The sequence below is a fragment of the Neophocaena asiaeorientalis genome, unplaced genomic scaffold (genome assembly GCF_003031525.2).
Source record: "Neophocaena asiaeorientalis asiaeorientalis breed wild unplaced genomic scaffold, Neophocaena_asiaeorientalis_V1.1 scaffold432, whole genome shotgun sequence".
Lineage (NCBI taxonomy): Eukaryota > Metazoa > Chordata > Mammalia > Artiodactyla > Phocoenidae > Neophocaena > Neophocaena asiaeorientalis.
The window spans coordinates 1,718,279-1,746,229 of record NW_020174549.1 but is presented as its reverse complement, the minus strand read 5'-3'; the positions used below and the strand labels follow the sequence as shown (position 1 = coordinate 1,746,229).

The 27,951-nt window shown below is 38.1% G+C and overlaps 1 protein-coding gene across 3 annotated transcripts in view; it reads left to right on the top strand.

Moving 5' to 3' along the window:
* MUSK (muscle associated receptor tyrosine kinase) overlaps nt 1–26,307 on the top strand; it is an 88,024-nt gene extending 61,717 nt beyond the window's left edge. For 2 of the 3 annotated variants that reach the window (XM_024757278.1, XM_024757276.1), the window contains 6 exons: nt 7,761–7,767; nt 17,736–17,911; nt 22,214–22,415; nt 22,926–23,117; nt 24,290–24,438; nt 25,625–26,307. In XM_024757278.1, coding sequence (XP_024613046.1) covers nt 7,761–7,767; nt 17,736–17,911; nt 22,214–22,415; nt 22,926–23,117; nt 24,290–24,438; nt 25,625–26,307 — 1,409 coding nt within the window. Of the gene's footprint in view, nt 1–7,760; nt 7,768–13,588; nt 13,853–17,735; nt 17,912–18,580; nt 18,605–22,213; nt 22,416–22,925; nt 23,118–24,289; nt 24,439–25,624 lie in introns of all 3 variants that reach the window. The other variant, XM_024757275.1, reaches the window with a different exon arrangement.
* Nucleotides 26,308–27,951: the final 1,644 nt, after the last annotated feature.

The window sequence follows — 27,951 nt, the reverse complement described above, 5'->3', positions numbered from 1 at the left end:
GATATTTGATCAAGACCCAGTGTTAAATACATAAATATATATTTATATAACCTATATATATTTACAAAGTGTGTGTATGTGTGTTTGTGTGTGCAGAGAGAAGGAGAAACATTTACGTATGAATTCTCAAATCCAAGAAAATAGACCGATCTAATCTAGCTTAGATTAGAATCACCTCCACTGGTTAGAAGAGAAAAATTAATGTTGCTAACCTGAAGAGAGTCTCATTTCAGGTAATTATTCAGTCATTCAAAGATCAGTTTCCTGCCACGTTTCTTCCTCCCCTTTCTCCTTGTATCTCTTCCCTACATGGAAAGAGAGAAGGAGTCTTGGATTTATGCAGTGGTGTCCTCGGGACTCGCCCTGGTATTTGGTAAAGTCTACAGCTAGAGAACTAGTGATCTCATCTCTTGGCTTGGTTGGGACCCAGAGGACCTCCCTGTCTGGCTCAGCCCCACTGAGGCTCTTCCTGTAGCAGCACAACCCTCTACATCTCAGTCAAATCCTTCATCGAGCCCCTCTCTAGAGTCTACTCTGCAACGTCTGCACGTAGGTCACCCTGGCTCTCCCTACAATACCAGATATGCTAAAAATCCAAGTCAGCTCCTTCCTTATCCCTCATGCAGCCTGAAGCAACTTCTGGATCACTTTCATGTTACACAAAATCCAAAAAAGATTCACACCTACCAACTCAGTTCTGCTGTCTACCCAACCATGTCATGCTACCATTTTTACACTAATATGGCCATCCTATGTCAGGGTAAGAGGTCCCTAAAAGGTTCTCTGCTTTTAGAGTCCCAAATAAGAAGCAGGAAAAACTCCCTCTGCTTTGGCTTTTTCCTTAATTTATCAATATACCTCTCTTCTAGGATTTTGGTCCAGAGAAAGGAATCTATAAAATGTGTATCTGAATTCTTAATTCCCTTACCTTCCACCTTTCTGCAACATACCAAGCTGAAGGGACTGGTCAGGGACTCCCGCTTTAGTGCGGTAACCTTCAGAGCCCACCCATCATAAGTACAAAGACAGGTGTGAAGGCAGTGCTATGATCAATAAAAAGAAGAACCTGATAAAATGGGTTTATCTCCCCTGCCACAAAGACAGATCCATCACATGACATGATCTCCAAGATGCTGAAAGGACTATAGGGCATAATTACCACCACAGTGTATACAGCAACATCACCCCTTTCATCCCAGTCCTAGTCCAAATGAGAACCTGATCCAACACCGTTAAGAAACAGAAGTATACCAACAGAGGAAGCTGTAATCCTAAAGAAAATGATGGTATCTTCTGGTGGTGAAAAGAGCCTTAAAGTGTGGACAGGCAGCATAGAAAGGTAATGTCCCAGAATGCAGGGAGAAGTCATTAATGTTGAGAATAGACCAGAGTGAGAATGAGGGCAAAGAGCAAAGGCAGCCTGGGGGAAAATAGCAGGGGAATTTGCATGGGGAAAAGAATGGTGGGAGCAATGCGTGAGTTGGCACATAGCAGCAGAGAGGACTGGAAACTTGCCGTAGCAGAGGTGAATGCAGATAGGAAGCAGTGACCCCAGTAGGGGCAATAGTCATGTAGACTGAAACCAGTAATGATGTGACTTTAGCCAATGGGCCTGTAGGTAATGTATTTGAATAATAAATGTGAATCCAACTGCACATAGAAACAAAGTTACTAAAATGAGTAGAGGGACTCCCTCACGTAGCTAATTCATAAAAAGCTGCAAGGCCCTTTTGTTCATCCCCTGATCTGTTTTTCCTGTTGGATCCCATTTACTATGAGACCTGAAGCTCCCCTACTTTTCCTAAAATTTCCTCAGGCAGATTTAATGAGGGTGTCTCATGAGTGCATTGGAATAAGACCTCTGAACCCCATGAGACACCTGCCATTTTTCTTCCTCTCCTTAACCCGTTCTTTTCAGTCAAAGCTGCTAGATGCCTCATAAAAGTCTCCCTGCCATCACTGAGGAAACTGTCGTACTTCCCAACTCTGGGGTGCTCCCTGAACCAATATTCCATGGAAATGACGCCACTCTGGTGAAAAAGGGATTCATGGAACCACTTTAATTCAGAATCATTTCAAAGCACGGTCTTATGCTCTCCAGATCTCTCAGAGCTTGGTTGTGACATTCGCTCTCTCCACTTCTGCTTTAGGCATCTCTCTCCATTGGCCTCTGATGGGGCTGGCCAGAGGTCCAGAGCCTGGTGCCTCCCCTGGACATTTTGGCAATGCTTCCTTACCCCAAATTCTCCTTTCTCTCATTTCAGCCATCCCCATCCTCCCCTAGTGTTCTGTAGTCAACAGGCCCCTTTGTCACATTCTCTGTGTTTCACTTTGAAGATTTCACTCCATCTGTTTATTTACTCAACCCAGCAGGAAAACTGGAAATAGAAAAATCTGGTCTAGTGCTTAGGATTATGTCTATTGATATTTCTAGTGTCTGAAAGACAACAACAACAAAAAATAAAGATCAGCCTTCATTTTCCCAAAACTCTTCCATGTGTATGCCCAGATTCATATGTATTATTTGAGAAATGTGATATACTTCTTTCTGACTCATTTACATTTGCTGTTAGTCATCAAAAGGAGCCAGAAAAACTTTTGGAACCTCTCCCTATGAACCAGGAAGTTCCATTTCCCCTCCAGTCACAACCTCAAAAGGCTCAAGTTGCAATTTAAACTCAGCAGGACGCTGGGTGATTGGCAAGATGCCTTCTCTTTGTCATCAGCCTTGTGACAGAGACCAGCAAGACACCTCATGATCCCTGTAATGAGCACAGTCCTGGAAGAGCCAAAGGCCATCAAAATAGACACAGGTATTAAATCTACCAAACATTTAAAGAAGAATTAACACCAATTTTTATTACCCTGATACCAACGCCAGGTAAGGGCACTACAAGAAAACTAAAGGCCAATTTCCCTGATGAACATAAATGCAAAAATTCTCAACAAAATCCTAGCAAGCCAAATTCAACAGCATATTAAAAGAATCACACACCATGATCAAGTGGGATTTATCTCTGAGATGTAAGGGTGGTTCAACATATACAGATCAATTAGTGTCATACACCACATTAACAGAATGAAGGATAAAAATTACATGATCCTCTCAATAGAGGCAGAAAAAGCATTTGACAAAATTCAACATACATTCATAATGAAAACTCTCAGCAAATTGGATATAAGGAACATACCTCACAATAAGGGCCACATATGACAGACCCACAGCCAACATCATACTCAATGGCAAGAGGTTAAACACTTTTCCTCTAAGATCAGGCAAATGACAAGAGTGCCCATTCTCACCATTTCTATTCAACATAGTACTGGAAGTCCTGGCCCAAGCAATCAGGCAATAAAAAGAAATAAAAGGTATCCAAATTGGAAAGGAAGAAGTAAAATTCTCCTTGTTTGCAGATGATACAATCTTATATATAGAAAATCCTAAAGACTCCACCAAAATCCGTTAGAACTAATCAATGAATTAAGTTCCACATACAAAATTGACATACAGAAATCAGTTTTTTTAAAATACACTAACAACAAAACATCTGAAAAAGAAGAAAACTATCCCATTTACAATAGCACCAAAAACAACAAAATACTTAGGAATAGGTTTAACCTAGGAAGAGAAAGATCTGTACACTGAAAATTACAAGACATTGATAAGAGAAATTGAAGACACAGATAAATGGAAGATATCCTGTGTTCATGGATCAGAAGAATTAATATTGTTAAAATGTCCACAGCACCCAAAGCTATTTGTGGATTTCATATACTCCTATTAGAATTCCCATGGCATTTTTCACAGAAATAAAACAAACAATTCAAAAACTTGTATGGAAGCACAAAAGAGTCCTGATAGCCAAGCAACCCTGCGAAAGAAGAACAAAGCTGGAGGCATCACATGTCCTGATTTCAAGCTATATTACAAAGCTATAGTAATCAAATCAGTATGGGACTGGCATAAAAACAGATGCCTAGACAAATGGAACTGAATCCAGAGCCCAGAAGTAAACCCACACATATATGGTCAGTTAATTTATGACAAGGGAACCAAGAATATACAACAGGGAAAAGACAGTCTTTTCCATAAATGGTGTTGGGAAAACTGGATAACCACATGCAAAAGAATGGAACTGGACCTCTATCTTACAACACTCACAAAAATTAACTGGAAATGAATTAAAGACTTAAACACATGACCTGAAACCATAAAACTCCTAGAAGAAAAAAATAGACAGTAAGTTCCTTGACATCAGTCTTGGTGATGATTTTTTTGGATATGATACCAAAAGCATAAGCAACAAAAGTAAAAATAAACAAGTGGGACTACGCCAAACTAAAAAGCTTCTGTACAGCAAAGGAAACCATCAACAAAACTAAAAAGCAACTTATAGAATGGGAGAAAATATTTGCTAATTATATATAAGGGGTTAATATCCAAAATATATAAAGAGCACATACAACAGCAAAAAAACCAAACAATCTAATTTAAAAATGGACAAAGTATATGAATAGACATTTCTCCAAAGAGGACGTACAGATGGCAAACAGGTACATGAAAAGGTGTTCAACATCACTATTCATCAGGGAAGTGCAAATCAAAACCACAATGAACTATCACTTCATACCTACTAAGATGGTTATCATCAAAAAAGTAAGAGTTAGCAAGTATTGGCGAGAAAGGAACCCTGACCCACTGTTGGTGGAATTGTAAATTGGTTCAGCCACTATAGAAAACAGTATGGAGCTTCTGAAAAAAATTAAAAATAGAACTACCATATGATCCAGCAAACCCACTTCTGGATATATATCCAAAGGAAATGAAAACAGGATATCAAAGAGATATCTGCACGTTCATGTTCGTTGCAGCATTATTCACAGTAGCCAAGATACGGAAACAACTTAAGTGTCTGTCAACAGAAAAATAGATAAAGAAGATGTGCTATACACATATAATGGCATATTATTCAGCCATGATAAAGAAAGAGATTTGGTCATTTGCGACAACATGGATGAAACTTGAGGGCATTGTGCTAAGTGAAATAAGTCAGTCAGAGAAAGACAAATACTGTATGATATCACTTATATGTGGAATCTGAAAAAGTCTAACTCATAGAAACAGAGTACAGTAGCGGATACCAGGGGCAGTGGGGTCGGGGAAAAGGGGAGACATTGGTCAAATGGTACAAAATTCCAGTTATAACATGAATAAGTTCTGGAAATCTAATGTACATCATTGGTGATTATAGTTAATACTGTATTATATACTTGAAAGTTGCTAAGAGAGTTGCATTATGTAACTGTAGCAAATCAACACCTTGTCCACCTTAAACTTACACAATGTTGAACGTCACTTATATCTTAATAAAGCTAGGAAAAATAGACACAGGGATCCAGTAGAGGAAAATCCATGTTTGTATTTCCCATTCTCAATGGCATTAATAGGTCCTTCACGAAATACTGAGGTCCAGAGTTCTTTTCTGCTTATTCAGTCTGAGGGTACAGGAATGAGTCTGTGGTCACATCCCTCCTCTAACATAAGCCACTCCTCATTTTACCAACACCCCCATTGTCTGCAATGCCCCTTCTTTGGATTGACCTCAGAGTCTGGGGATTCTGGTCACTAAATTTAAAGTTCAAATGAAAATATGTAGCATAACCAAAGCTGGGCAGTAGGGAGAAATCCGATATGTTAGTATTGGAGTTCCCCACCCTCCCAAAATTGGCCACATATTTTTATTTTTTAAATTTTTATGGAAATATCATTGATTTACACTGTTGTATTAGCTTCTGGTGTATAGCAAAGTGATTCAGTTATATATATTCTTTTTCATATTCTTTTCCATTATAGGTTATTACAAGATATTGAGTATAGTTCCCTGTGCTATACAGTAGGTCCTTGTTGGTCATCTATTTTATATATAGTAGTGTGTATATTTTAATCCCAAACTCCTAAATTATCGCTCCCCCCATTTCCCCTTTGGTAACCGTAAGTTTGTTTTCTATGTCTGTGAGTCTATTTCTGTTTTGTATGTAAGTTCATTGGCATCATAGTTTAGATTCCACCTATAAGTGATATCATATGATATTTGTCTTTGTCTGACTTACTTCACTTAGTATGATAATCTCTAGGTCCATCCATGTTGCTGCAAAATGGCATTATTTCATGTTTTTAATGGCTGAGCAATATTCCATTGTGTATACATACCACATCTTTATTCATTCATCTCATATTTTTATTTTCTATATTTTGTGTTGATGTTTCACATTATTACAGAAAAAAATTAGAACTTTGGACTCTGATTTTGTAATCGATATAGCTGATTGAACGTACTATGTTTCACACTCTCTCTCATGTCTCATAGTCACACTCCCGTGTCCCCCGCAATGTTCCCCCCAGTTGTGAGACGTGGGGTGATGTAGCAGCACCCAGTGTTTCAGCCACGATAGGTAGAAGTGTTCTTACCAACAAAACAGGCCCCGTCCCTTGGCATTTCATGGTGGCTTCATCTGGTTTCCAATGGATTAAAGGTGTTTGTTTTTGTTTTTAATAAAAGGGCAAGGAATAAATGACTAACAGCCAGTAGCCACACTAAATTGCTACCAGCTGTTCTGCAGCTAGGCTCAAGAGGTAAGCATTCCTTCTACAATCAGGCAGCTTTTTTATATTAGACTGGCTGCCTGTTTTAGAAGAGAGACAACATTTTATTGGCTTTTCCAGATAATGGAAAAGATACTACAAATATTGATGGCTGTTGGAAGCTTTTGAAATTTTTAAAAATCTAGTTTTGAGATAAAAGCACTTGTTTATAATCGGAGGCTCTTGGACCCCTTCCCTGCTCCCCACTCTCCACCCCCCCCCCGCAAAAATGAAAATGTGACTGGAGAAATTTCTGTACGAAACACATGGAAGCCTAGTGAATCATCCTTTGATTCTCTTAATATTCTTGAAAAGACTGAGCACCCTTAAATGACCTTGATTTTTTTTTTCCTCACTTGTCCTTGAAATCGAAGCCTAGCTAAGCTGAGTATCTCTTAACAAGTTCTACGGCTGGATTCTTTGGCTCTGGTTGACCTCCACGGTATTGAATCCTCTCTTTTACATCTTAAATTGAGGGCTCTTTCATATACATAACCTTGGGCTTTTCACATTTCAACAGGTTTCCCTGCTATTAGATTCTGCCTTTACCCATTCCAAATTATATGCCTTTTTCTCTGTAAGAATTTCCTCCTATTTCTTCCATCTGTTCTCTCCAGAAAATGTGGGGCCCCTTGTTAAAAAATTATTAAGTGTTTCAAGATGATAACCGCAGAACATTAAATTAAGCATGGGGCCCTTCTGAGTGTGGGATGCTGTGTGACCACGTGAAGCCAGTGGGTCTGTAAGAATCACAGCTCCGCCACCCTCTTCCTGTTCAACCTCCACTTCTTGCTTTCTTGATGCAAAGTCCTTGGGTGGCCAACAGAGGGAAATTCTGACCGATGATACTGCCTGGGCTAATGAGGCCACGGTTGACTCAGCTTGAAAGGAAGAATTCAGTTCCTGGAGACATTTAATATTTTCTTACTCTCCTTCTCCAAATCTGCCTGTTAATGCAGGATCTGGCCTCCTGGCAGAAGCAGGGAACTTTTCAGAAACTCAGAGATTAGAAGAATGAAAATTATCTGTTACAAACCTTGAGATGAAAATGTACTAACTTTTGTTTCTTTTCCCCTTTAATTTGATTTCCTGTGGAAACTTCCTTTCCTGTTACTAGAATGGAGGTAAGATATTATTGTTATACCAATGTTTTGTTTCGCTTTGTTTGACATGCCATTTAATGAGTATCTATTATTCGTTGAGTACTGTAATCTTTCAGAAAACTTTCTAATTTCTAATCCTTTTAATACTCTCACAAAATGATGATGAAGATGAAGATAGCAACATCTGTTGAATACTTACTATGTATCAGGCACTGTGCTAAGAGCTTTACATGCATTTAAAAAATTTATCCTCAGGACATGAAATAGATGCTAGTATTATCCCTACTGTACAGAAAAGAAACAAAGAGACATACTTTGAACTGGAGAGTACACATGACGTACACAGCTAGTATATGACAGGCTTGGAAAAGAGACACAGAACTGACTCCCAAACCCTTCCTCATAGCTTTATCCTGCAGATAAGAAAGTAACACCATGTAATATAACACTGTGAAACTTACAGCATTTTATGTGCATAAAATTGCCTTTCATAAAAACTCTATGATGTGTAAAATTTCATCTAATTTTACAAATGATGAAACTGAGATTTAGAATTGTTCATTACTACTAATAATAGCAGTTAAGTTTTGCAGGACATTTTTGAGTACCACTGTTCTCATATTAATGTTTCAGCAACTTTATGGGGCAAAAGCTATCATCCCTCTTTCTTTATATGAGGAACCTGAGGCACAAGAGTTGTCCAGACCACATAGCTAACTACAAAGCCTCAATCTGAGCTCAGACAGACAGACTCAAGAACACAGATTCATACCTATGTTGCTAATCCAGGTAGCACAGCAACTGAGCAGGACCTGCAACTCAAGCCATTGATTCTAATTCCATGGAATGAAATAATTCATTGCATAAGAAAATTTAGTTTGTTCTCAATCTTCTTCCCAATTCATATAGCTTGATGCATTTGTTTACCTAATAAATAGGTATTGAGAAAGAGTCCTGACCTGAAGGATTCTACAGAGAAGCTGAGTACCTACTGAAGGGATATACAACATAAACACGGGAAAAGGTAAATTAAAATGCAGGCCAACCACAGAAGAGATGCCATCTCTCATTCATACACCTCTTTCATTCAGCACACCTGTCTTCTCTGTGCATCTTTAAAACACTGTATTCCTGGCACTATATTGGAAAGTGATAAAACAAAACAAATTGTACATATTCCCTGCACCCAAGGAATTTACATTTTACTAGGGGACCGACACACACACACACACACACACACTAGTTACAAGGTAACATAATAATGGAATCATGCACAAATTCTGAGGGCTCAAGAACAGAAATAAATCATTCACATGCAACTAAATGCAAATGAAAATAATTTAAACTGATTATAGTCAAATAAATGCTAATGAAAATTCCATACCATCTTTCACTTGTGATAACACAAGCACTCTTGGTTTTCTGCAAAGGGCTAGATAGCAAGTATATGGCTTTGTGGGCCATACGGTCTCTGTTGCAACTGCTCAGCCCTGCTACTGCAGCACAAAAGGAGCCACAGACAGTTTGTAAACGGATGAACTTGGCTCTGTGCCAAGAAAAGTTTACTTCTGGCCACTGAAATTTGAATTTCATATCATTTTCACGTCTCCTTTTGGTTTTTTTCAACCATCTGAAAATGTAAACACCATCCTTAGCTCACAGGTGGCATAAAAATAGGCAGTAGGCCAAATTTGACTTGTGGGTTCTATTTGCCGATCCCTGTCATAGAGAATGAATCATATACAAAGACACTAGGCATGAAAGGATAAAAAGAATTCCAGTTTGCTTTGGAAGTTTAGAGTGGCGTACTCTAAGAGTACTTTCCCACATTTGTTGGGAAAGTACAATGGGAACCTGGCAGTTGCTGTATACGGAAGAAGATGTGTTGCTATCAGGGGAGAGGTCCCGTTCTCACGTGTGCCAGCCCTAGGGAGGGCAGGAAAAGAAGGTGTGGAGTTTCCGCTGGGGTAGTGGGGTTGTCCCAACCAACCATGCCATGGCTGGTCATCTGGATGTGCCCTTGGACAACGTGTTCAAAGGGAAGAGATGTTGCCCTCATAGAAACTGGAAGATCACATTTTAGAACAGTGGACCCTTGAACAATTCAGGGGTTGGGGGCACCAACCAGCATGCCCTATAACTTTAGAGTTGGCTCTCTGTCTATGTGGTTCCTCCATATCCACGTTCTGCATCCTTGGATTCAACCAACTACGGATGGGATCACGTAGGACTGTAGTATTTATTGAAAAAAAAAACTGGGCATAAGTGGACCCATACAATTCAAACCCACGTTGTTCAAGGGTCAACTGTATTCCACTGAATGTGATTCATACATGTTACAGCAGAGAGAAAATAAAAGCAGAAGGTGTAGTGAGAATCCTTTAAATATTCCATCTGACCAAGGAGAGCTGTCTGCTAGAAAATAAGTTAGAAGGGGGACGTGGGATCAGATATCAGTTGTCGCCTCCAAAAAGAGAAACTGTTCAGAAAGAGAGTTCAGCCAGGTTCAGTCTGTCAGGAGACAAGAGAGGGACTGGCTCCATGTGCAATATTAACTAGAATTTTTGGAGGTAGTCCAGCAGATCATTCCAAAACAACCAGCATTCTGTGAACAGATCCCTGTGACCTCTGCCCCACTGTTCAAACGAGCAACAGGACCAGCTGCCTCTGCTGTTGCTCCATCCACAGTCCCAAGATCTGCATGTGGAGAAATACGACTTCAGTTGGACAGAAAGGGCACTCATCACTTGCAAAAGACAGAAGACACCAATGGAAATTTTTTGCATTCATCTTGTTCCCTGGGTTTTGCTGTGACCTCCTTCAATTTTTTAAGTGATAGGGTTAGAAAGATGAGGGAAAAAATGGCCCCATTGGCCTCCATATCTTGCCTCTGAAATTTGATCACTGCATAAAATTTGAGGTTTATAAGTCAGCAAAACAGGGGAGGAAATTGTTCCAACTCTGACTGAAACTGTGACTGGGCAGTCTCTTTATGTATGTATTATGTACGTGTGTGTGTGTGTGTATGTGTGTGTGTGTGTGTGTGTGTGTATATAGTAAAAGGGAAATTAAAATACAGGCCACCCGCAGAAGACATGCCATCTTTCATTCGTACACTGTTCAGCACTTGTGTCCTCCCTATGTATTTTTAAACCACTCACTCTATTCCTGTATATATATATTTGGTACTATATATCCCTTACCTTGTGGGGCTAATCGCAAAGATATACTACCAAAGCTAAGTCTTTAATGCTCCCAGAACATCACAGAGACAGAGAAAATTAATAAGAACCATATACTTTGTATCTGTATGGTTTTTCCCAGCATGCAAAGGGTTTTCACAGGCTAGTTATCTTCAAGCTGGTAGGAAGACAAATCAAAATTAAAACCAAGATCTTCTCATTTCTATTCAAAACCTATTCTGCTTTTTCTTTTTTTTTTTTTCTTTTGCATTATATAGTTAATGTTCAAAAATCAGTGAGGACTCCATACTATTAATTCACATTGAGGTTGTTCTAAAGATTTTTCCAGGGCTTTTTAAAATAGAAGCAGCAGAGACTCAGAAAAAAAGAATTGTTTTTTTATTTATTTATTTTTTTTAAGAATTGGTTCTTAATTTATTATTAATAATCCTTATCTCTGAGGCTATTTTCATTTTTTCTTTTGTGTAATTTTTCTTAGTTTCCAATGTTTTCTTTTAAATGTTTTTTGCTTATGTAATTAAAGAAAAAATCATGAATTTTTAAAATTAAAAATATTCATGGAAAAATAAAGAAGTGTCTTTCAATAGTTAACACATGACAGTGCAACATGGATGAATAGTTCTCAGCTCAGAGACACTAGGAGAAATATTCAACTTTTACATGATATAGTTTTTAATAAATTTATGTATTTATTATTTATATTTGGCTGTGTTGGGTCTTCGTTGCTGCGTGGGCTTTCTCTCGTTGCGGCGAGCGGGGGCTACTCTTCGTTGCGGTGCGCGGGCTTCTCATTGCCGCGGCTTCTCTCGTTGCAGAGCATGGGCTCTAGGCACACGGGCTTCAGTAGTTGTGGCTCACGGGTTCTAGAGCACAGGCTCAGTAATTGTGGTGCATGGGCTTAGTTGCTCCGCGGCATGTGGGATCTTCCCGGACCAGGGCTTGAACCCGTGTCCCCTGCACTGGCAGGTGGATTCTTAACCACTGCTCCACCAGGGAAGTCCCCATAGTTTTTTTCTAAGTGAAAAGAGTCACACCTGCTCTTATCCATCCTCTCTTTTTATGGAAGGATTATCAATATGTGTGATCATTTTGTAAGCCAGTTTGGGGTATTTCTAATTGTTAGGTATTATTATTCAGTTTCTTAAAGCACAGTATCCTTGCTTCTCTAGAACTTTCTTAGTGTCAGCATACCCTGAGTTCCCTCAGAGGTTGAGTCATGAGCTATTTCTCTGGGTGTTTTCTCAACCCTATAGGGCCCAAGTTTTCATGGGAGTTTTGCATTTTCTTATTCAAGGCGTTCATTTAAAAAATCCCCAATGAATTACAGGTAATGCAATAAAATTCATGTTGACTAATTAGTAGAATGCTAGTATGAATTAGAGAATGATTCTATGTTACAAAACATCATTTTAAAATGTAGTATTTCACGGAAGTTCATTGTTTTACCTGAATGAGTTGTATCTCATTTAATAGATTTGCTTCAAAGACCAGTCAATGATGTTTCTAATCACCTTTTCAAATTCAAATGGGGTCTGTTAGCAACTTAAACAATCCCCACAAATTCCAATTTGTTTAATTTTCTTTCCTTGAAATCCTTTATATATAGATAATAAAATGCTAAATTCCAACAGATGTACAAATCTAAATGAGAGTGCAACTTGAATTTGCTGTCATTGTTAATGAGATATCTGATGGAAGGCATAAGGGTATATTGAGACCATTACAGTGCCTGCACATAATAAGTGCTCAATAAACATCTGTCAGGTGAGTATAGGAGTTATTATAATTCCCAGCATTGCATTAAGGAAGCAGTGGATATGTGGAGGGAGTACCAGCTGCGTTTTCCATTTTTCTTATTGTCCTCTTCAATTGTTATAGCAGATTAGCTTTTAATCTTATTGCTGTGCTAACACTTATATTACCCATGAACACACAATAACCTGGGTTCAGGATAATTACATCACTTTACAGATCAGAACACTGTCAGAGACCAGATGACTCTCCCCAAGACATGTGGTAAGAAAATAGCAAAAGTGAAGATGCTGCTTAGCTCCTCTGAGAGCCATAGCCAATGCTTTCTCCTTCCTGTGTGGCTTTCTTCTTATTCTTTAATGGAATGCTGGGAAGATGTGTGAGTGAGAGGATCTGATTTTTGGAAGATGTGCCACAAAATTCCAATCATTAATTATCATAACGTTTAAATAAACTGTGTTCATCAAGCTGCGAGCTCTTTGGATCAGAGCAATTACTGCGTTCAGTCACTTATTACTCATGATGATGAATATATTATTTAGACGTATTTACTTGCTATGTACGCTTATATGTAACAAATGTGGAGTTAACTTTTATTTATGATGGAAACAATAAAAATTCTCCCATCCGTTCTGGCCTTGAGCGTTTCCAAAGCTTTCCACATCCATTATCACATTTGATCCTCTTCATAGCCCTCTGGAGTAGCTAGAGGTACTATAATTGCTGCTGGAAATGAAGACCATATTCAGATGGAACGTTTCAACCAATCTGCTGGTGCAGTCTTCTATTTCTGTGATGCAGATGTGGAAATGGAAAACAAACAAAAGGGCAGATGGAATGCTAAGAAATAGCACGTGACCAGGAATGTTTTTCACTGCTCCTTTCAGTAAACCACAGAAAGACAACAACGGCTACTGCGCCGAGTACAGAGGGGAGGCGTGTAATGCTGTCCTGGCAAAAGATGCTCTTGTTTTCTTCAACAACTCCTACGCAGACCCTGAGGAGGCCCAGGAACTACTGGTCCACACTGCCTGGATTGAACTGAAAGCAGTGAGCCCATTCTGCCGGCCGGCTGCTGAAGCTTTACTGTGTAACCACATCTTCCAAGAATGTAACCCTGGGGTGGCACCTACTCCTACACCCATTTGCAGGTAAAATTTACAAAATAAATAAATGGGGAAGTTTCCTTCAAAAGAGGAAGTTGTTGGGTGTAAGAGTAAAGGCAAAAGCTGGCTTTTGTCCAAAATATAAGGTAATTAATTGGACAAAATTCCTACCATGTGAATCACTGGGGATACCCTATTACACAAGGGCTCTAAGTTAGAAAATGTCATAAAAGGTATAATATTCTATTACATTTGTTATTGTTCACATTATTATCATATTCATAAACATCCCTGCTTTCTAGGAAGTGAAAAACAAAATCCCAAACTAATATGGACCTCATTAGTAAGCCAAGATAGAGAAAATAAAGGCTACATGTCCAGTATTTCAGCATTATTAGCCAATAAATATGAGATCTTGGTGAGCATGTCAGAATATTAAAATACATTCCACCCAATATTCTAATTTACGTACTGACACTCTTGTGTCATGGGGGTGGAAGGAGTAGAAACAGTTATAAAACAGATATTTCTTGAAAACCCCCTACTCTTTAAACACTGAAATTTATAAACCCACTTTCAATAGAATTATCTTTGCCTTTATTTACTTCTTGTGTAGAAAAGACAGGAATCAATGTAGCTTTTGAGCTAAATGGAACAAAGTTCAAATACTGTTTTGTACTGCTTTCTAGATGCACTGACATATGACCTCAGCTAAACTTCAGTTTCCTCGTCTGCAATAGAGCTGAGAGGATTAAAGGATAAATTGTACCCAGGGTATATATTAGAAACTGGATGGATACTGTTTGCTTTTCAAGAAAACACATGAAGACTACCAACACAGCACATTTCCAACTGTTTTGATAAAACCAGGGACTATTTAAATATTGAAATAGTTGTAAGGCATTCTATTTAGTATAAAAGGACTACAGAGGTCATTAAAATAGAGTGCTCCATTCTTCAACTTACTGCAAATTTTGAGGGTTTGGAGACATTTTAAGACTAATATAGGGACTTCCCTGGCGGTCCAGTGGTTAAGACTTCACCTTCCAACACAGGGGGTGCGGGTTCGATCCCTGGTCAGGGAGCTAAGATCCCACATGCCTCGCGGCCCAAAAACCAAAACATAAAACACAAGCAATATTGTAACAAATCCAATAAAAACTTTAAAAATGGTCCACATCAAAAAAAATCTTTAAAAAAAATTACTTAAGACATATACTTTGTTGTTTCTTCACTTAAGATTGTATTTTCATCAGACATGACATCTAAGTATCTTTTGAGGAACAATGAGAATTAAAATTGAATTGTATCTTCATATGCTAGCACAAAATAAATTTATTGAGTAATTTCCCAACATTTATGCCCTAGATCAGTTTACATGCATAGGCCACAGATGTTCTTTCTCAAGGTTGAAAATAATTTAACTTTTTTGTTTTTTTAGAAAAAAATCCCATTCACTGAGATTTCAAATTTATTAGAATAGCATAGTTAATTAACTCTTAAATCTGTGAGCCATTTGTAGTGTACTCAAATTTTTTTCTTAATTCCAGCTGTTATTTAAACAAGTATTTTTTTTAGTTAATTAATTAATTAATTTTTGGCTGCATTGGGTCTTCGTGGCTGTGCGCAGGCTTTCTCTAGTTGTGGCGAGAGGGGCTACTCTTTGTTGTGGTGCACAGGCTTCTCATTGCGGTGGCTTCTCTTGTTGTGGAGCATGGGCTCTAGGCATGCAGGCTTCAGTAGTGTGGCATGCGGGCTCAGTAGTTGTGGCACACGGGCTTAGTTGCTCCGCAGCATGTGGGATCTTGCTCGACCAGGGCTCAAACCTGTGTCCCCTGCGTTTGCAGACAGATTCTTCACCACTGTGCCACCAGGGAAGTCCCTGAGTATTTTTTTTAATCTGAAAATTGTTTCTACTTTTTTAATCCTTGTAAACAATTTATTCACTTTGGGGTTGAAAAATATAGTCTAGAAATTTCCACATTTTTATACTTCATTAAGGTTTTCTTTTCTCTTATATATAATCAATAATTGTTTAAAAAATTAGACATTTAAAAAGACTTGGGAGTAGATTTCTTTTCATTATTTTCTTTCCTATAAGTAATATAAAAAGAATGGATAATATGATTTCATCATCAGACTTATGTCCTTTTTAGTTTAAGAATTTTTCTTATAGTATATCTCTGAGTATTTTTCTATTTTTTTATGTGCTCTAGTTTCTTGTTGGGAAACATTGTTATTTGTACTTTGAATCTGTTGCTTGCTTCTCCCTCTCAGTTATCTCCTTACTCACTATTTTCATCTTTCTTTCTGCATTCAGTTAGAACTTCTAAAGTTTTCCCCTATTATTTGTTCAATATCTTGCTGTGCCGTTTCTTTCTCAATGAAGATTTCACTTGTTTCAGTGAAACAAAGTTGTTTTCACTTCTTTGTGGTATTTATTTTCTTCAGTCACTACCATGTTTAACTTAACCTAGTTTTCACTCTATTTTCCATTTCATCTTGATTTCTTTTTCCCCGTGAAAAACTCTTCTCTAGAGGCCATGCTTCAGTGCATGTCAATGAAAACAAAACAATTTTTAAAATTCTCTAACGTGTCTTTTCCACGTATAATAAAAAATAATTTTCCCAGGTATTTGCTTTCTCCACATAATGTGGGCTAAAAATTTCTTTCGTATGTCCCATATTGCTTTTGCACAGTTTAACTGTAACATCTGAATGCAGAAAGATTTGCTTATATGACCCAAGGATGGGACCAGGCATAAGAAGAAGCAAGCCAAGCAATGTTTCTCCAGTTCTTCAGAGTCTCGGACGCCTGAAAGCCCCATTGTTCCCTCTTCCTTTGCAGACATATTAAGAATCTACATTCCATCGTTGTACTCATGACTCCCATTATATCCCATCACATTAGTACGCACAGCCCTTTCATTCTGCACATGCTCAGTTGGTCCATATTGGCAAGTGGTTGCCTGGGAAAGCAGGAGTGTAGGCATGAGTAGTAAAAAATATGTATACATGTATATATAACTACACTTACACACAAATGTACACACTCGCACAAAATTTCCTCCTCTTTTATACTTCATATATTGAATGAATGACATTACTATTATTATCCTTAATTTCTTTAATTATCTTTAATTTCCTCTTATTATGAATCCCAAATATCTTAATTTGGAACTAACTTGATTTTTCCTATGTAGTCTATCCTATTTCCTATAAGATAAGCTTGAACAATGATTAATCCACAAAATTCTAATTAGTCCAACGAGTCCACCTAATCTTTCTTCAGCCTTTTCACTCAGTACAACAGAGATGAACATTGCAGCTTCATATTCACACAGACCTTACTCTAGCTTTCTCAGATGAAAGCACACACAGCAACGGGATAGGACTCAGCTTCTCCAAGGGTAGGGCTGGGTAAGGACTCCCAAGCCCTCCTATAACCTTTCAGGAAGGTGATACTGTTCTGTTTTAGGGAACAAAGCACACAGAGACACGGACTGTGTTCCTCAGGCCCCGCCCATTAGCCCTGAGATTACAGAAAAACCTCCCAGGCTGGAAACTGCTTGACAATGATCTTTTAAAGCTCTGCGTACCTTTGTAGTTACTTTAATATGAAGTTAAGAGAAAACATATCTGGGATTCCTAATCCATTACCTTTGGAACTTGAACATTCTTTTCCCCAGTAGCATTAGTGATGTTTTAAAAACAAAACAAGACAGCATTTCATCTCATGGGATAATATACTATATATTTCATAACTTCTCACATTATTTACAATAAAAGGATCTTTACAAAAACACTTTTGCAAGAAAAAACAGTGTACTATGATGATGTTTTGAAAATACGGGATTTAGGCTCCACTACCAATTTGGCTTCAACGTGCTATGATTCATCAAATTTTGTTCTCCCTAAATTATTTTAGAGAATACTGCCTGGCAGTAAAGGAGCTCTTCTGTGCAAAAGAATGGCTAGCGGTGGAAGAAAAGACCCACAGGGGACTCTACAGATCTGGGATACATCTGCTCTCCATGCCGGACTGCAACAAACTCCCCAGCATGCACTGGGACCCCATGGCCTGTACCAGACTGCCATATTTAGGTAACAGAGCTCTCTCGAGACTTTGGAGGTTCAGAGAAATTTACTATTTTGAGGAAAGTAAGGTGTGAATTTAAATCTCCTAATATTTCTAGGCATTTCCAATATTTTTTGAGTTCTGCCTTCCTTCCACACCCAATAACAGAATCCTATTGCTATCCTAATTGCACCGGTTAACATAAGGATTTATTCCATTTGTTCTAAAAGAAATTAAAGAGCACTTTTCGCTGCTGCTTGAGATCTTACCTTAATTCATAAGCAGATCTTATGAGAGCTCATAATATTTTATTGAATGTGCAGAGAAATGGCTAAGAAACTTCATATTTTGTCAGAGGAGTGGAATAAAAGCATAAAGTCCTCTTTCTTACCCAAGGAAGCAGATTTTTCAGCATGCAAAAATAAGCCATATGTTTGCAAATGCTGATCTCACAAAACAAAGCTGAATGGCTGCATGTTGCTTTAATGAACTTCATCTGTAAGGAACTATGTGGTGAGCCCTAACAGCTGTTTTAATTTCAAAGATGCAATCCTTTCGCATTTGAATGCGAAGAATGTTTTCCCATTGTATATTAAAAAGCTGAAAGAGAACTTGCATTTCTTAGCACTCTCTCACAGAACACTGGAGCTATCTGGATGTTCACTTAAAACAAATTTTTATCCTTTCCCCTTCAGATTATAAAAAAGAAAACCTAACAAGTAAGTAATTTTGTTTGTGCCCTTGAAACGTTATGTGTATGTAACTGGATTCATGCATGCGTATTTTACACCCATATTTCATGATGTCCAGAACGGGATGTACGGTCCCTCTCAAAGTCTTTTCACTATACTCACCCAGGGTAGAATATGAAGGAAGACCATCAGAGATCCCAGTTTATAGCTTCTAATTAGGCCATGGAGAGCACCATATTTAGTGAACGATGCAAATCCCATCTCCTACCTCAAGGTTACTAAGTTGCTTTATCCTTTCTATGGCTATAAAATAAGCCAATTTAAAAAATCACCTTTTGATTTTGCATTCATGATTTTTGTATCATCCAACAGTATAACGTTTACAGGGTCAAATCAAATGGTTTTAAAAGGGTGATCTCAAAATCTCTAGGAAAGAATTCAAGAAGGTTGCTTGAAAAGGGGTGTCCTAGAAACTAACGTGTATCAGATGTTACATTAAGCCTATCAGAATGCAGAAATCTTCAGAATGAAATTAGACATTTTTTTCATGTCGACTAACTTCCTCTGATGTTCATGTTCAAGGCTCAAATCATATTCATTTCTTGGGCTAGATATTCCAGGCCTAATTGTTTCTGCACTTGGCTAAGTGCCAGGACTTGATCTTAACCAGCTTACTTAAAGGACTAAGACTTAGAATATTGAAAGAAAGAATGCTACTGGTCACAACTGAATCACTCAGAGCTAGGAAACAAGAACAGCTTTGGAAAACCCTAAAAATCTATTATTCTGGAAGCCTGTCAAATTGTCATTCCCAACTTGAAAGAATGAAAACAAAAGTTTCAATTCTTTGTCACAGAAGCAACCAAAGTTAACTTTGATTGGACTCTTAATTGATGACGGTGATGTTTGTTATCCTTTGTTTACTCATTCATCCATTCATTGAGGGTTTACTGTATGAAAGGTGCTGACCTTCAATCCTAGATTAGACAGAAATAAAACACACAAAAGCATCCAGATTTCTGCCTTCTACATTGATTATAAGAAATTGCGAGCAGCACAGATTAGCTAAATCATTTTATGAAATCTTTCCTATATGTAAGAAAATGAACTCCAGATGTCATAAACTGATCATTTCATCTGACCATATGGCGAGGAATGTCTAAAATTGTTCCCTGAGTTAAATACAATTATCAAAGAAATTGGCTTTAGCTCTTCAGGTAGGTCGATCGTTGAACAGAGAAGTCAACCTTATTAGGTAGACTGTCTCATATTCTGTGGGAGTGTGTAAAGCCCTCAAATATTTCTTGGAAAGTCTCTTGAATTCTGAGTAAACTCTAAAGGATATTACCAGTTCACTTTGAAGGGTAATGGAATATTTCTTTTAATCATTAGTTTATCTTTTGGATATTTCCTTCTTGCTTCCCTTCTCCCTGTCTTTTAATGATTGCTCCTACTTTCATATTAGCATTAAGTTTAGCTCTCCAATTTAAGCCCCCCTCCCCACTCATCTTGGATTGATTTTTTTAAATCTTCGAATGACTCAGTCCACAGAAAGTCAGAGCAGCTTTCAAACCATCACAGCGGAGCCTGGGAAGTCTGTTACATCCACCACTGCTGTGATGCTTGATGAGAAATGCTGTCATTGGTCCTGCACGAATGTTTTACTGCTGTGCTAATATTCTTCTAGTTCCAGGTGCCTGCTTGAGTCACAGGGGTAACCAAACTTGGTCTCCACAGGCTTCAAAACCACTTGCTTAGCCACTGGTGCTCAGGGCATAATCACTGCTTCCATGCCTAGACTAAGAAGTCATACGTAGGCATCCCTTATAATCTCTGCTTTTACGTGTCCTATTTCAAATGGCTTCAGGCATCCCTGCAATGAAAGTTTTCCTTTGACTCTGTGATGTGTTATAATAATACAGTTCCTTCTATGAAATCTTTGACTATATTGCAGTCAAGTTCTAATATTTCATTTAGGATCTTTTAAACCTATGCTCTATAATCTGCACTTTTCTTTTGTGCTAACCCTGTCAGGTTGTGATATTAGTATTATAATAGCTTGCTAAAACAATCTGAAAGACTTTTCTCTTACTGGAATATATTATAAAACTGTGAAAATTGTATCTCTTCCAATACTGAAAGAATATAACCATAATTCTATAATGACTTAAACTTCCTGGTTATGGCTAGTTTCAGACTTTCTGATTCTTCAAATTTGGTAATTAATGTGCTCCTACCATTTTCCTTAAGATTTTAAAAATGTAACTCCGTAGTTATATATTATTTCATTTTTATTGACCTTTGAGTCTATTGTTAAAATGACTCTATCATTCCTAATTTTGTATGTTTGTGCCTTTCTTTTCATTTTAAAATTAAAATGTCACTGATTAGACTACCTTGTAAATATTTGTCAGAAAAACTATTGACCTATTTTTAAATTCTATCATTTGTGTTATGTGTATTCTAACTTATTAATTTCTGCTTGTACATGGCTGTTACTATATCACCTGTTTTCCTTTGTTTTCTGTAGATTTTGTTTCTTTTCCAAAGTCTTGAATTAAATATCTAGCTCATTCACTTCATTCATTTTATCTAATGGAAGAAGATAATGCTATGAGTTTATCACTGAACACATCTTTGGGCAAATCTCATCAACACTGCTAGAAGTTATTTTGTCATCTGTAACTATGGCTACTTTCTACTCTTTGATTGAAAGGTTATTAAAATGTTTCTTTTTTGAATGTCTTATTGGATTTTATTTAATCTATTATTAATTGCATTTTGATCAAAGAATAGATCTGCATAATTTCTTCTTTTGAAATTTACTGAGATTCATCTTTGTGACCTGACAAAAAAGACCGTGTCTGTCAGTATCCCACAAATATTTGAAAATAAGGTTTATTCTGTCTTTTTAGGGTACAAAGTTCATTCTTCACTATTAAGACATTCTTGTTGATTATATTATTAAAATATTCTGTAGCCATGTTTTTGTCTTTACTCAGTCAACTAAAAGGGTTTAAAAGATAATTCATAATGTTTTAATAGATATACAATGGACGTTGCACCCTACAAAGAGAGGGACATTAGTATGACATCTTTTGGTTTCCAGCGGTAATACAGATTTTAATTTATTTGTATATCGCATTGACCTTTTTAATAGGAATTTGACAGGAGTTCAATTGTTAGATGAACTAACTTCCTCATTTCTGTCCTACTATTTCCATTTTCCATGTTCTTCCATTTAATTCTGTTTGTAAATCAACAAACCTCAGCTTTAGATAATCGTGACTTCAATTTCATAAAAATATTTTACTTAATAACTTAACAATGTCCATGATTGTTGTCAGGTCATAAAAACTATGATGAGTGTAAAGACACTAGCCCAGGATTTGCATTTGTCTTGGAAAAAGTATTTCCTTTCTCTGAGTCTCATCTTTAAAATTCTATGATTCTGTAAGCTGGATTTACTTACAACTAGACTTCACTGGATTCTTACAATTGTGCTTTATAGATATATAACCAGGGAGAACCTGATACATTAGAACATAATCTTAAATTTAGTTTCCTGATTGCCTGAATACGAAAGTTGCTGCTTAAAAGTTTAAGAATGAGTGAAAATCTGTTGTTGACTTACAGCATTCCCACCAATGACGTCCTCAAAGCCGAGTGTGGACATTCCAAACGTGCCTCCCTCTTCCCTGTCTTCCTCCTCTGTCTCACCTACATACTCCATGACTGTAATAACCTCCATCATGTCCAGCTTTGCCATATTCGTGCTTCTTACCGTAACCACTCTTTATTGCTGCCGAAGACGAAAACAATGGAAAAATAAGAAAAGGTGAGATTCTAGTTTAAGGGAACCACGTGTAGTAACATTTTTAAAACGTTTACGTATTTGGTATTGAAGCTGGAGACGGGAGGAGGGGTATATATAACACTGCCACTTCCTTTATGACAGCCATTGCCTTGCTTTAACGGTAAGCAGCCCCACCGTGATCTTTAAAAATGTCAGTGACTTGTTGCATAGGATCACATGTCCTAAGGTTAGTTTTTCACAGCAGATGGAATCTAAACCACGGTTTGGAAGAATATGGCCGTTCCTGCTCGCTGTCAGCCCCCTCAGCCCCACTGCCACTATCAGATTGGATAGAGACACAATTCCTGAAAAAAAGAATATAACTTTAGGCTCCAAACCAAATTCTTCGTGGCTCTAAAATGGAAGGATCTTTGGTGAACTTAGCATAATTTGTTTCCCCCTAAACACCATGTCTCTTTAGAACCTAAGTCTGAGTACAAAGCTCTCACCTGGTCCTCAGCTCATTATTGATCTTACCTGTCTTACCTGCAGAGAATCAGCGGCTGTAACCCTCACTACTCTTCCTTCTGAACTCCTGCTAGACAGACTTCATCCCAACCCCATGTACCAGAGGATGCCACTTCTTTTGAATCCCAAATTGCTCAGCCTGGAGTATCCCAGGAATAACATTGAATATGTGAGAGATATTGGAGAGGGAGCATTTGGAAGGGTCTTTCAAGCAAGGTAAAGTTGCCCACGTTAAAAAAAAAAAAAAAACAAACTACCAACTGAAATACGTTGTGTCTGAAAAGTTACCAGATATTAACTTGATTCTATGTAATATGTATAATAGTTATTATCAAATTAGTTCATTCTTCACATCATTCACCTTATTTTTATTGAGTACTGTACTTTGAATCTTGATACTTTTCCCCCTCTGCTGGAAAATAGGGTTGTGTATATGGAGAGAATCTTTATGAAGTGTTCCGATGATAAGCAATTAGCAAAGTTTAATCATATTTTCTTTTCGGAAGAGAATTTCGTTGTACATTTTAAATAATCATTTCTCACATTGCTTTTAGTAAATCCTTCTAAAATCTCTTCCATTTTCAATTGCTATAGTCTCCACTTCACTTAATGTTTACTTTGAAATAGTGTTTCCGTTTAAGAACTCAAAGCCTGACATGTATGGATATTAAATAGATGTTCACAGAATGGCAAGACAGAAAAAGGAAAAAAAAAATTATGCAAAAATGTCAGCCAACAATGAGCTCAAAAAACCGAGTATGTATTAGGGCCAATGCTAGCCCAGTTAATGTCTTTGTGTGAGTTGGAATAAAATATCCTCTCTGCGTGGATGTAGCTCCACAGACCCAGAGCTGGGCCACAGAGTGTGGACTTGGTTTTAATCACCAATTGTTACTTTGGCCTGTTGCTCTTGGGCAGGATACAACCTTACTTCTACTCATAGTGGCCCTGGTATGGAGGTTACATGATTAATGAAAATCTCACACAAATACTTATTGGGAACCAAAAAATATGCAAGGCACCCTTTTAGGCTCTTTGGGGATATAAAGATGAATAAGTCATGGCCCCTGCCTTCCAGGAATTTATATTCTGGCCAGAGATTAAGGGGTTAGGATGGTAATGATAATCCCATTGGATTTGGGCACTTTTGGTTTTCTGTTATTAATAATGCATTTTTCAAACAATCTATGTTGAAAATAACCCCAGTGATTTTTATTCATTGGAGTCAAGGAGCTTTAAGTGTGACCTGCCATCGGCATCTTACTTTGGTTCTGTGGCTCTGGGAAAGGCTGCATGAGTGTGGGGATGTGTATACATGGGTAGTTATCATGTGACTCTGTGTAATCTTCCTGATCTTTGATTTCTTGCTAAATAAATGTATCTCTCAGGGCTCCAGGCTTACTTCCCTATGAACCTTTCACAATGGTGGCAGTGAAGATGCTCAAAGAAGAAGCCTCGGCAGATATGCAAGCAGACTTTCAGAGGGAGGCAGCCCTCATGGCAGAATTTGATAATCCTAACATTGTGAAACTCTTAGGTATGAAAATATAAGTGAAGAAATGTATTGCATCAGAAAACAGAGGCTTGCCAAGTTTTTCCTCCTTCATACTTCACTTACATTTTTTCTTTCATTCCTTGTTCAGAGAGATGTCTCTGTTCCTCCCCATAGAATATATTCTGTACTAGGGAGTAGACTATTTCATTAAATCACCTAAATTCAAAAAATTGAAGTTTTAAAAAGCTTCTCAGAAAAATATTTTGCCTTTTCATTAATTCTTTTACCAATTTTGTATTTAATTTTTAATTTAATTTATATAGTACATTTAATATACAGATTGCTAAAGTCCCTGGAATTAAAAACTAACACCAAAATAAACAAGCCAAGATAATAGTATTCTCATTTCTCTTCCTTTTTGAACAGACTTCTAACTTTTGCCTGAAAAAAAAATAGTTAATGATCTATCTTTATGCTGATATGAAATTGTGACCATCTGATCTAATATTTCAAGTTGTCCATTTCCCTCTCAAATACAGCAAGATTTTAAAATGTCTTCCTGGCACTAAATCTAAGACTCTTTATGTTAACATTTTGTTTCTTTCTGGAATGAACATTGTAAATTTACCTACATGTTTTACTGCAGTAACCTGAATACTTCATCTAAGACCTTGGATTGTTTTCGTGCTCCTTTCCAAATTTCATACAACAGCTTCCTTATCATCCTTCTTCAGAAAGGAAGCAGAAAGACAGAGCAATTGCATTACATACTCAAAGCAAACATCCACTCATAAATTCATTCACCCAATATTTATGGAGTACTTGCTCGCCAGACACATGGTAGGTGTGTGGAATTTAAAGAAGACTTAAGATATAATCTCTAGTTTAAAGGGCTAAAATGTTGGGAAGAAACCTCAGCTAAATGGATGATTATAACAGGCAGGTAGATAGGATGCAGGATTAAGGATAAAGAATGACGGAAGGAAAATCTGATCCTGGAAAGGTCAGGAGCTGAAGCACCCCATGAGGAGTGATAAATCAGTTGAATCTTAAAAGATAAATAGGAGATGTTTACACAAAGAAAGGGGGTCAGAGTTCGACTATGATGCCCTCAACAGAAAACCAAGCCACCACATTTTCTGATCTGGTCATTTGCTTTCGGACAATTTTTTCCCACGTGTCACTTTAGAAACGCAACCTCTAACAGGAGGCCTTGTTTTGGTTCTAGGCGTGTGTGCGGTGGGGAAGCCCATGTGCCTGCTCTTTGAATACATGGCCTACGGGGACCTCAATGAGTTCCTCCGCAGCATGTCCCCTCACCCCGGACGCAGCCTCAGTCCCAGCGACCTGACCCGCGGGGTGCAGGCCTCCAGCCCCGGCCCGCCGCCCCTTTCCTGTGCCGAGCAGCTGTGCATCGCCAGGCAGGTGGCCGCCGGCATGGCCTACCTCTCCGAACGCAAGTTTGTCCACCGGGATTTGGCCACCAGGAACTGCCTTGTGGGTGAGAACATGGTGGTGAAAATCGCCGACTTTGGCCTCTCTAGAAACATCTACTCAGCTGACTACTACAAAGCCAACGAAAACGACGCCATCCCCATCCGCTGGATGCCCCCGGAGTCCATCTTCTACAACCGCTATACCACGGAGTCTGATGTGTGGGCCTACGGGGTGCTGCTGTGGGAGATCTTCTCCTACGGCCTGCAGCCCTACTACGGGATGGCCCACGAGGAGGTCATCTGCTACGTGCGGGACGGCAACATCCTCTCCTGCCCAGAGAACTGCCCCCTGGAGCTGTACAATCTGATGCGTCTGTGTTGGAGCGAGCTGCCTGCAGACAGGCCCAGTTTCACCAGTATCCACCGAATCCTGGAACGCATGTGCGAGCGGGCAGAGGGGAGTGTGGGTGTCTGAGGTCGAAGGTGGGCAGGTAGAACTCTCCAGTTTCCTCTCGGACTCTAGGAGCCTGTGGAGTCCAACACCAGAGGCCCAAGGAGACCCAGATAGGAAATAATAGCAGGCACGGGTACCATGCTGTTTGTTTCTCAGAAAAAAAAAAAAAAAAGACAGGGCAGAACTCCTGGGGTGGGTGGAAAGTGGGTGATGGGAAAGGCAGGGGAGGAAAAATGTCAGATAATTGGAGATAACTACTCTTCCTCATGGGGAAAGTTTGTATTATAGACTGTACAGGAAAGCATGTCATCCTGTTCAGTTCCTGAATTAGCTGGCAGCAGAGTAAGACTCTGCTGGATTAAATTTTGATGCAAAATGCAGCTGAGAGCTCCATTTTTAATGGAGTTCATCCTCGTCCATTAGGAAAGTAGCATATCTTCCTGTAAGAAGTTTAGCTCAAGCACAGAAAACTACAAAGAAGGGAAAACCATTTATCGTCTCCTCACCCAAAGACGGGTGTTAGTTTTTTATTCAATATTTCTTGAGTTTAACGCACACTTTTATATTTGTTCGTATTCTACAGAGTTGTGGCTTACTTTATTGATAGAAGGTTTCCAAGGAATAAAATGATAAATCAGCAAGGCTATATTCTTATTGTGATAAGAAATAAGTTCCCTTTTTCTGTCTTTGTGTTTCTTCTTTAGAAGTTTTTCCTTTGTGTGCACTTGTCATGAATTTACTCTGCTTATTTTATTCCTACATTTTCTTTTCTGAAAAAAATCTTTTGTGGCTAATTTACCTTTTTCTTTGAAAGTGTTTCTGGTACTTTTTCTTTGCTCTTATCTTTATTTCCTCCTTTTTTCAGAACTCGGTTCTATTTTGGTTACTTAGCTATTTTTTCTTTTTATTTCATCCATACAACAAACACCCTGGCAGAAATAATAACTTTCTAAATAACACTGTGGACTATTACGTATATACCTTTTGCAAAGTATTACCATTTTCTTCTGCACTTGCTTTTGAAGCCACACATTTTAAAGTTGTCATCCATTAATTTTATTGCCACAGTCTATTAAATCTCTTTATAAAGCATAGTTTATAATATGGGGTTTTACAAGATGCTCTTGTAGCTCTGAGTTATTTCAAACCTGAAGTTTGTGCATTCTGACATTTTTTTCCTTCTAGAAACCAATTTGATAGGCAGTAGAATTAATGTAGGGCTGCTTATCAACTTTCTGCATGACTATTCACCTATCTTGTTACATCTTATGATTCTTACAAAGAAAAAAAAAACCCTCTGGAAGTCAGATTCTTGGTACACAAGATTTCTCAGTGGTGCCCACACAATATAGCTTTATCTGAGGCCAACATGGATGATATGAGTCTCTCCTGATATAGTATGAACCCAAATTCTCCCGAAAAGCAAATAAACAGGGAAGAGAAAATAGCAGTCTACCCTATATCAGCTTACTTTCATTCAACCTAATTGGTAGTTAGGGCAATGGAGAAATGGTCTGAATTCTTGAAAGTAGATTTTCAATTGCTTCTGGAAGGCTCTACCTAAAGTCTCCAAAGGCACCTGCACGCAAAAACTTTTTCATCTTTGCTGGAAAACCTGCCATTTTCTTGTTCATAGTCATTCCAGGCAACCAAGACAAAAACACA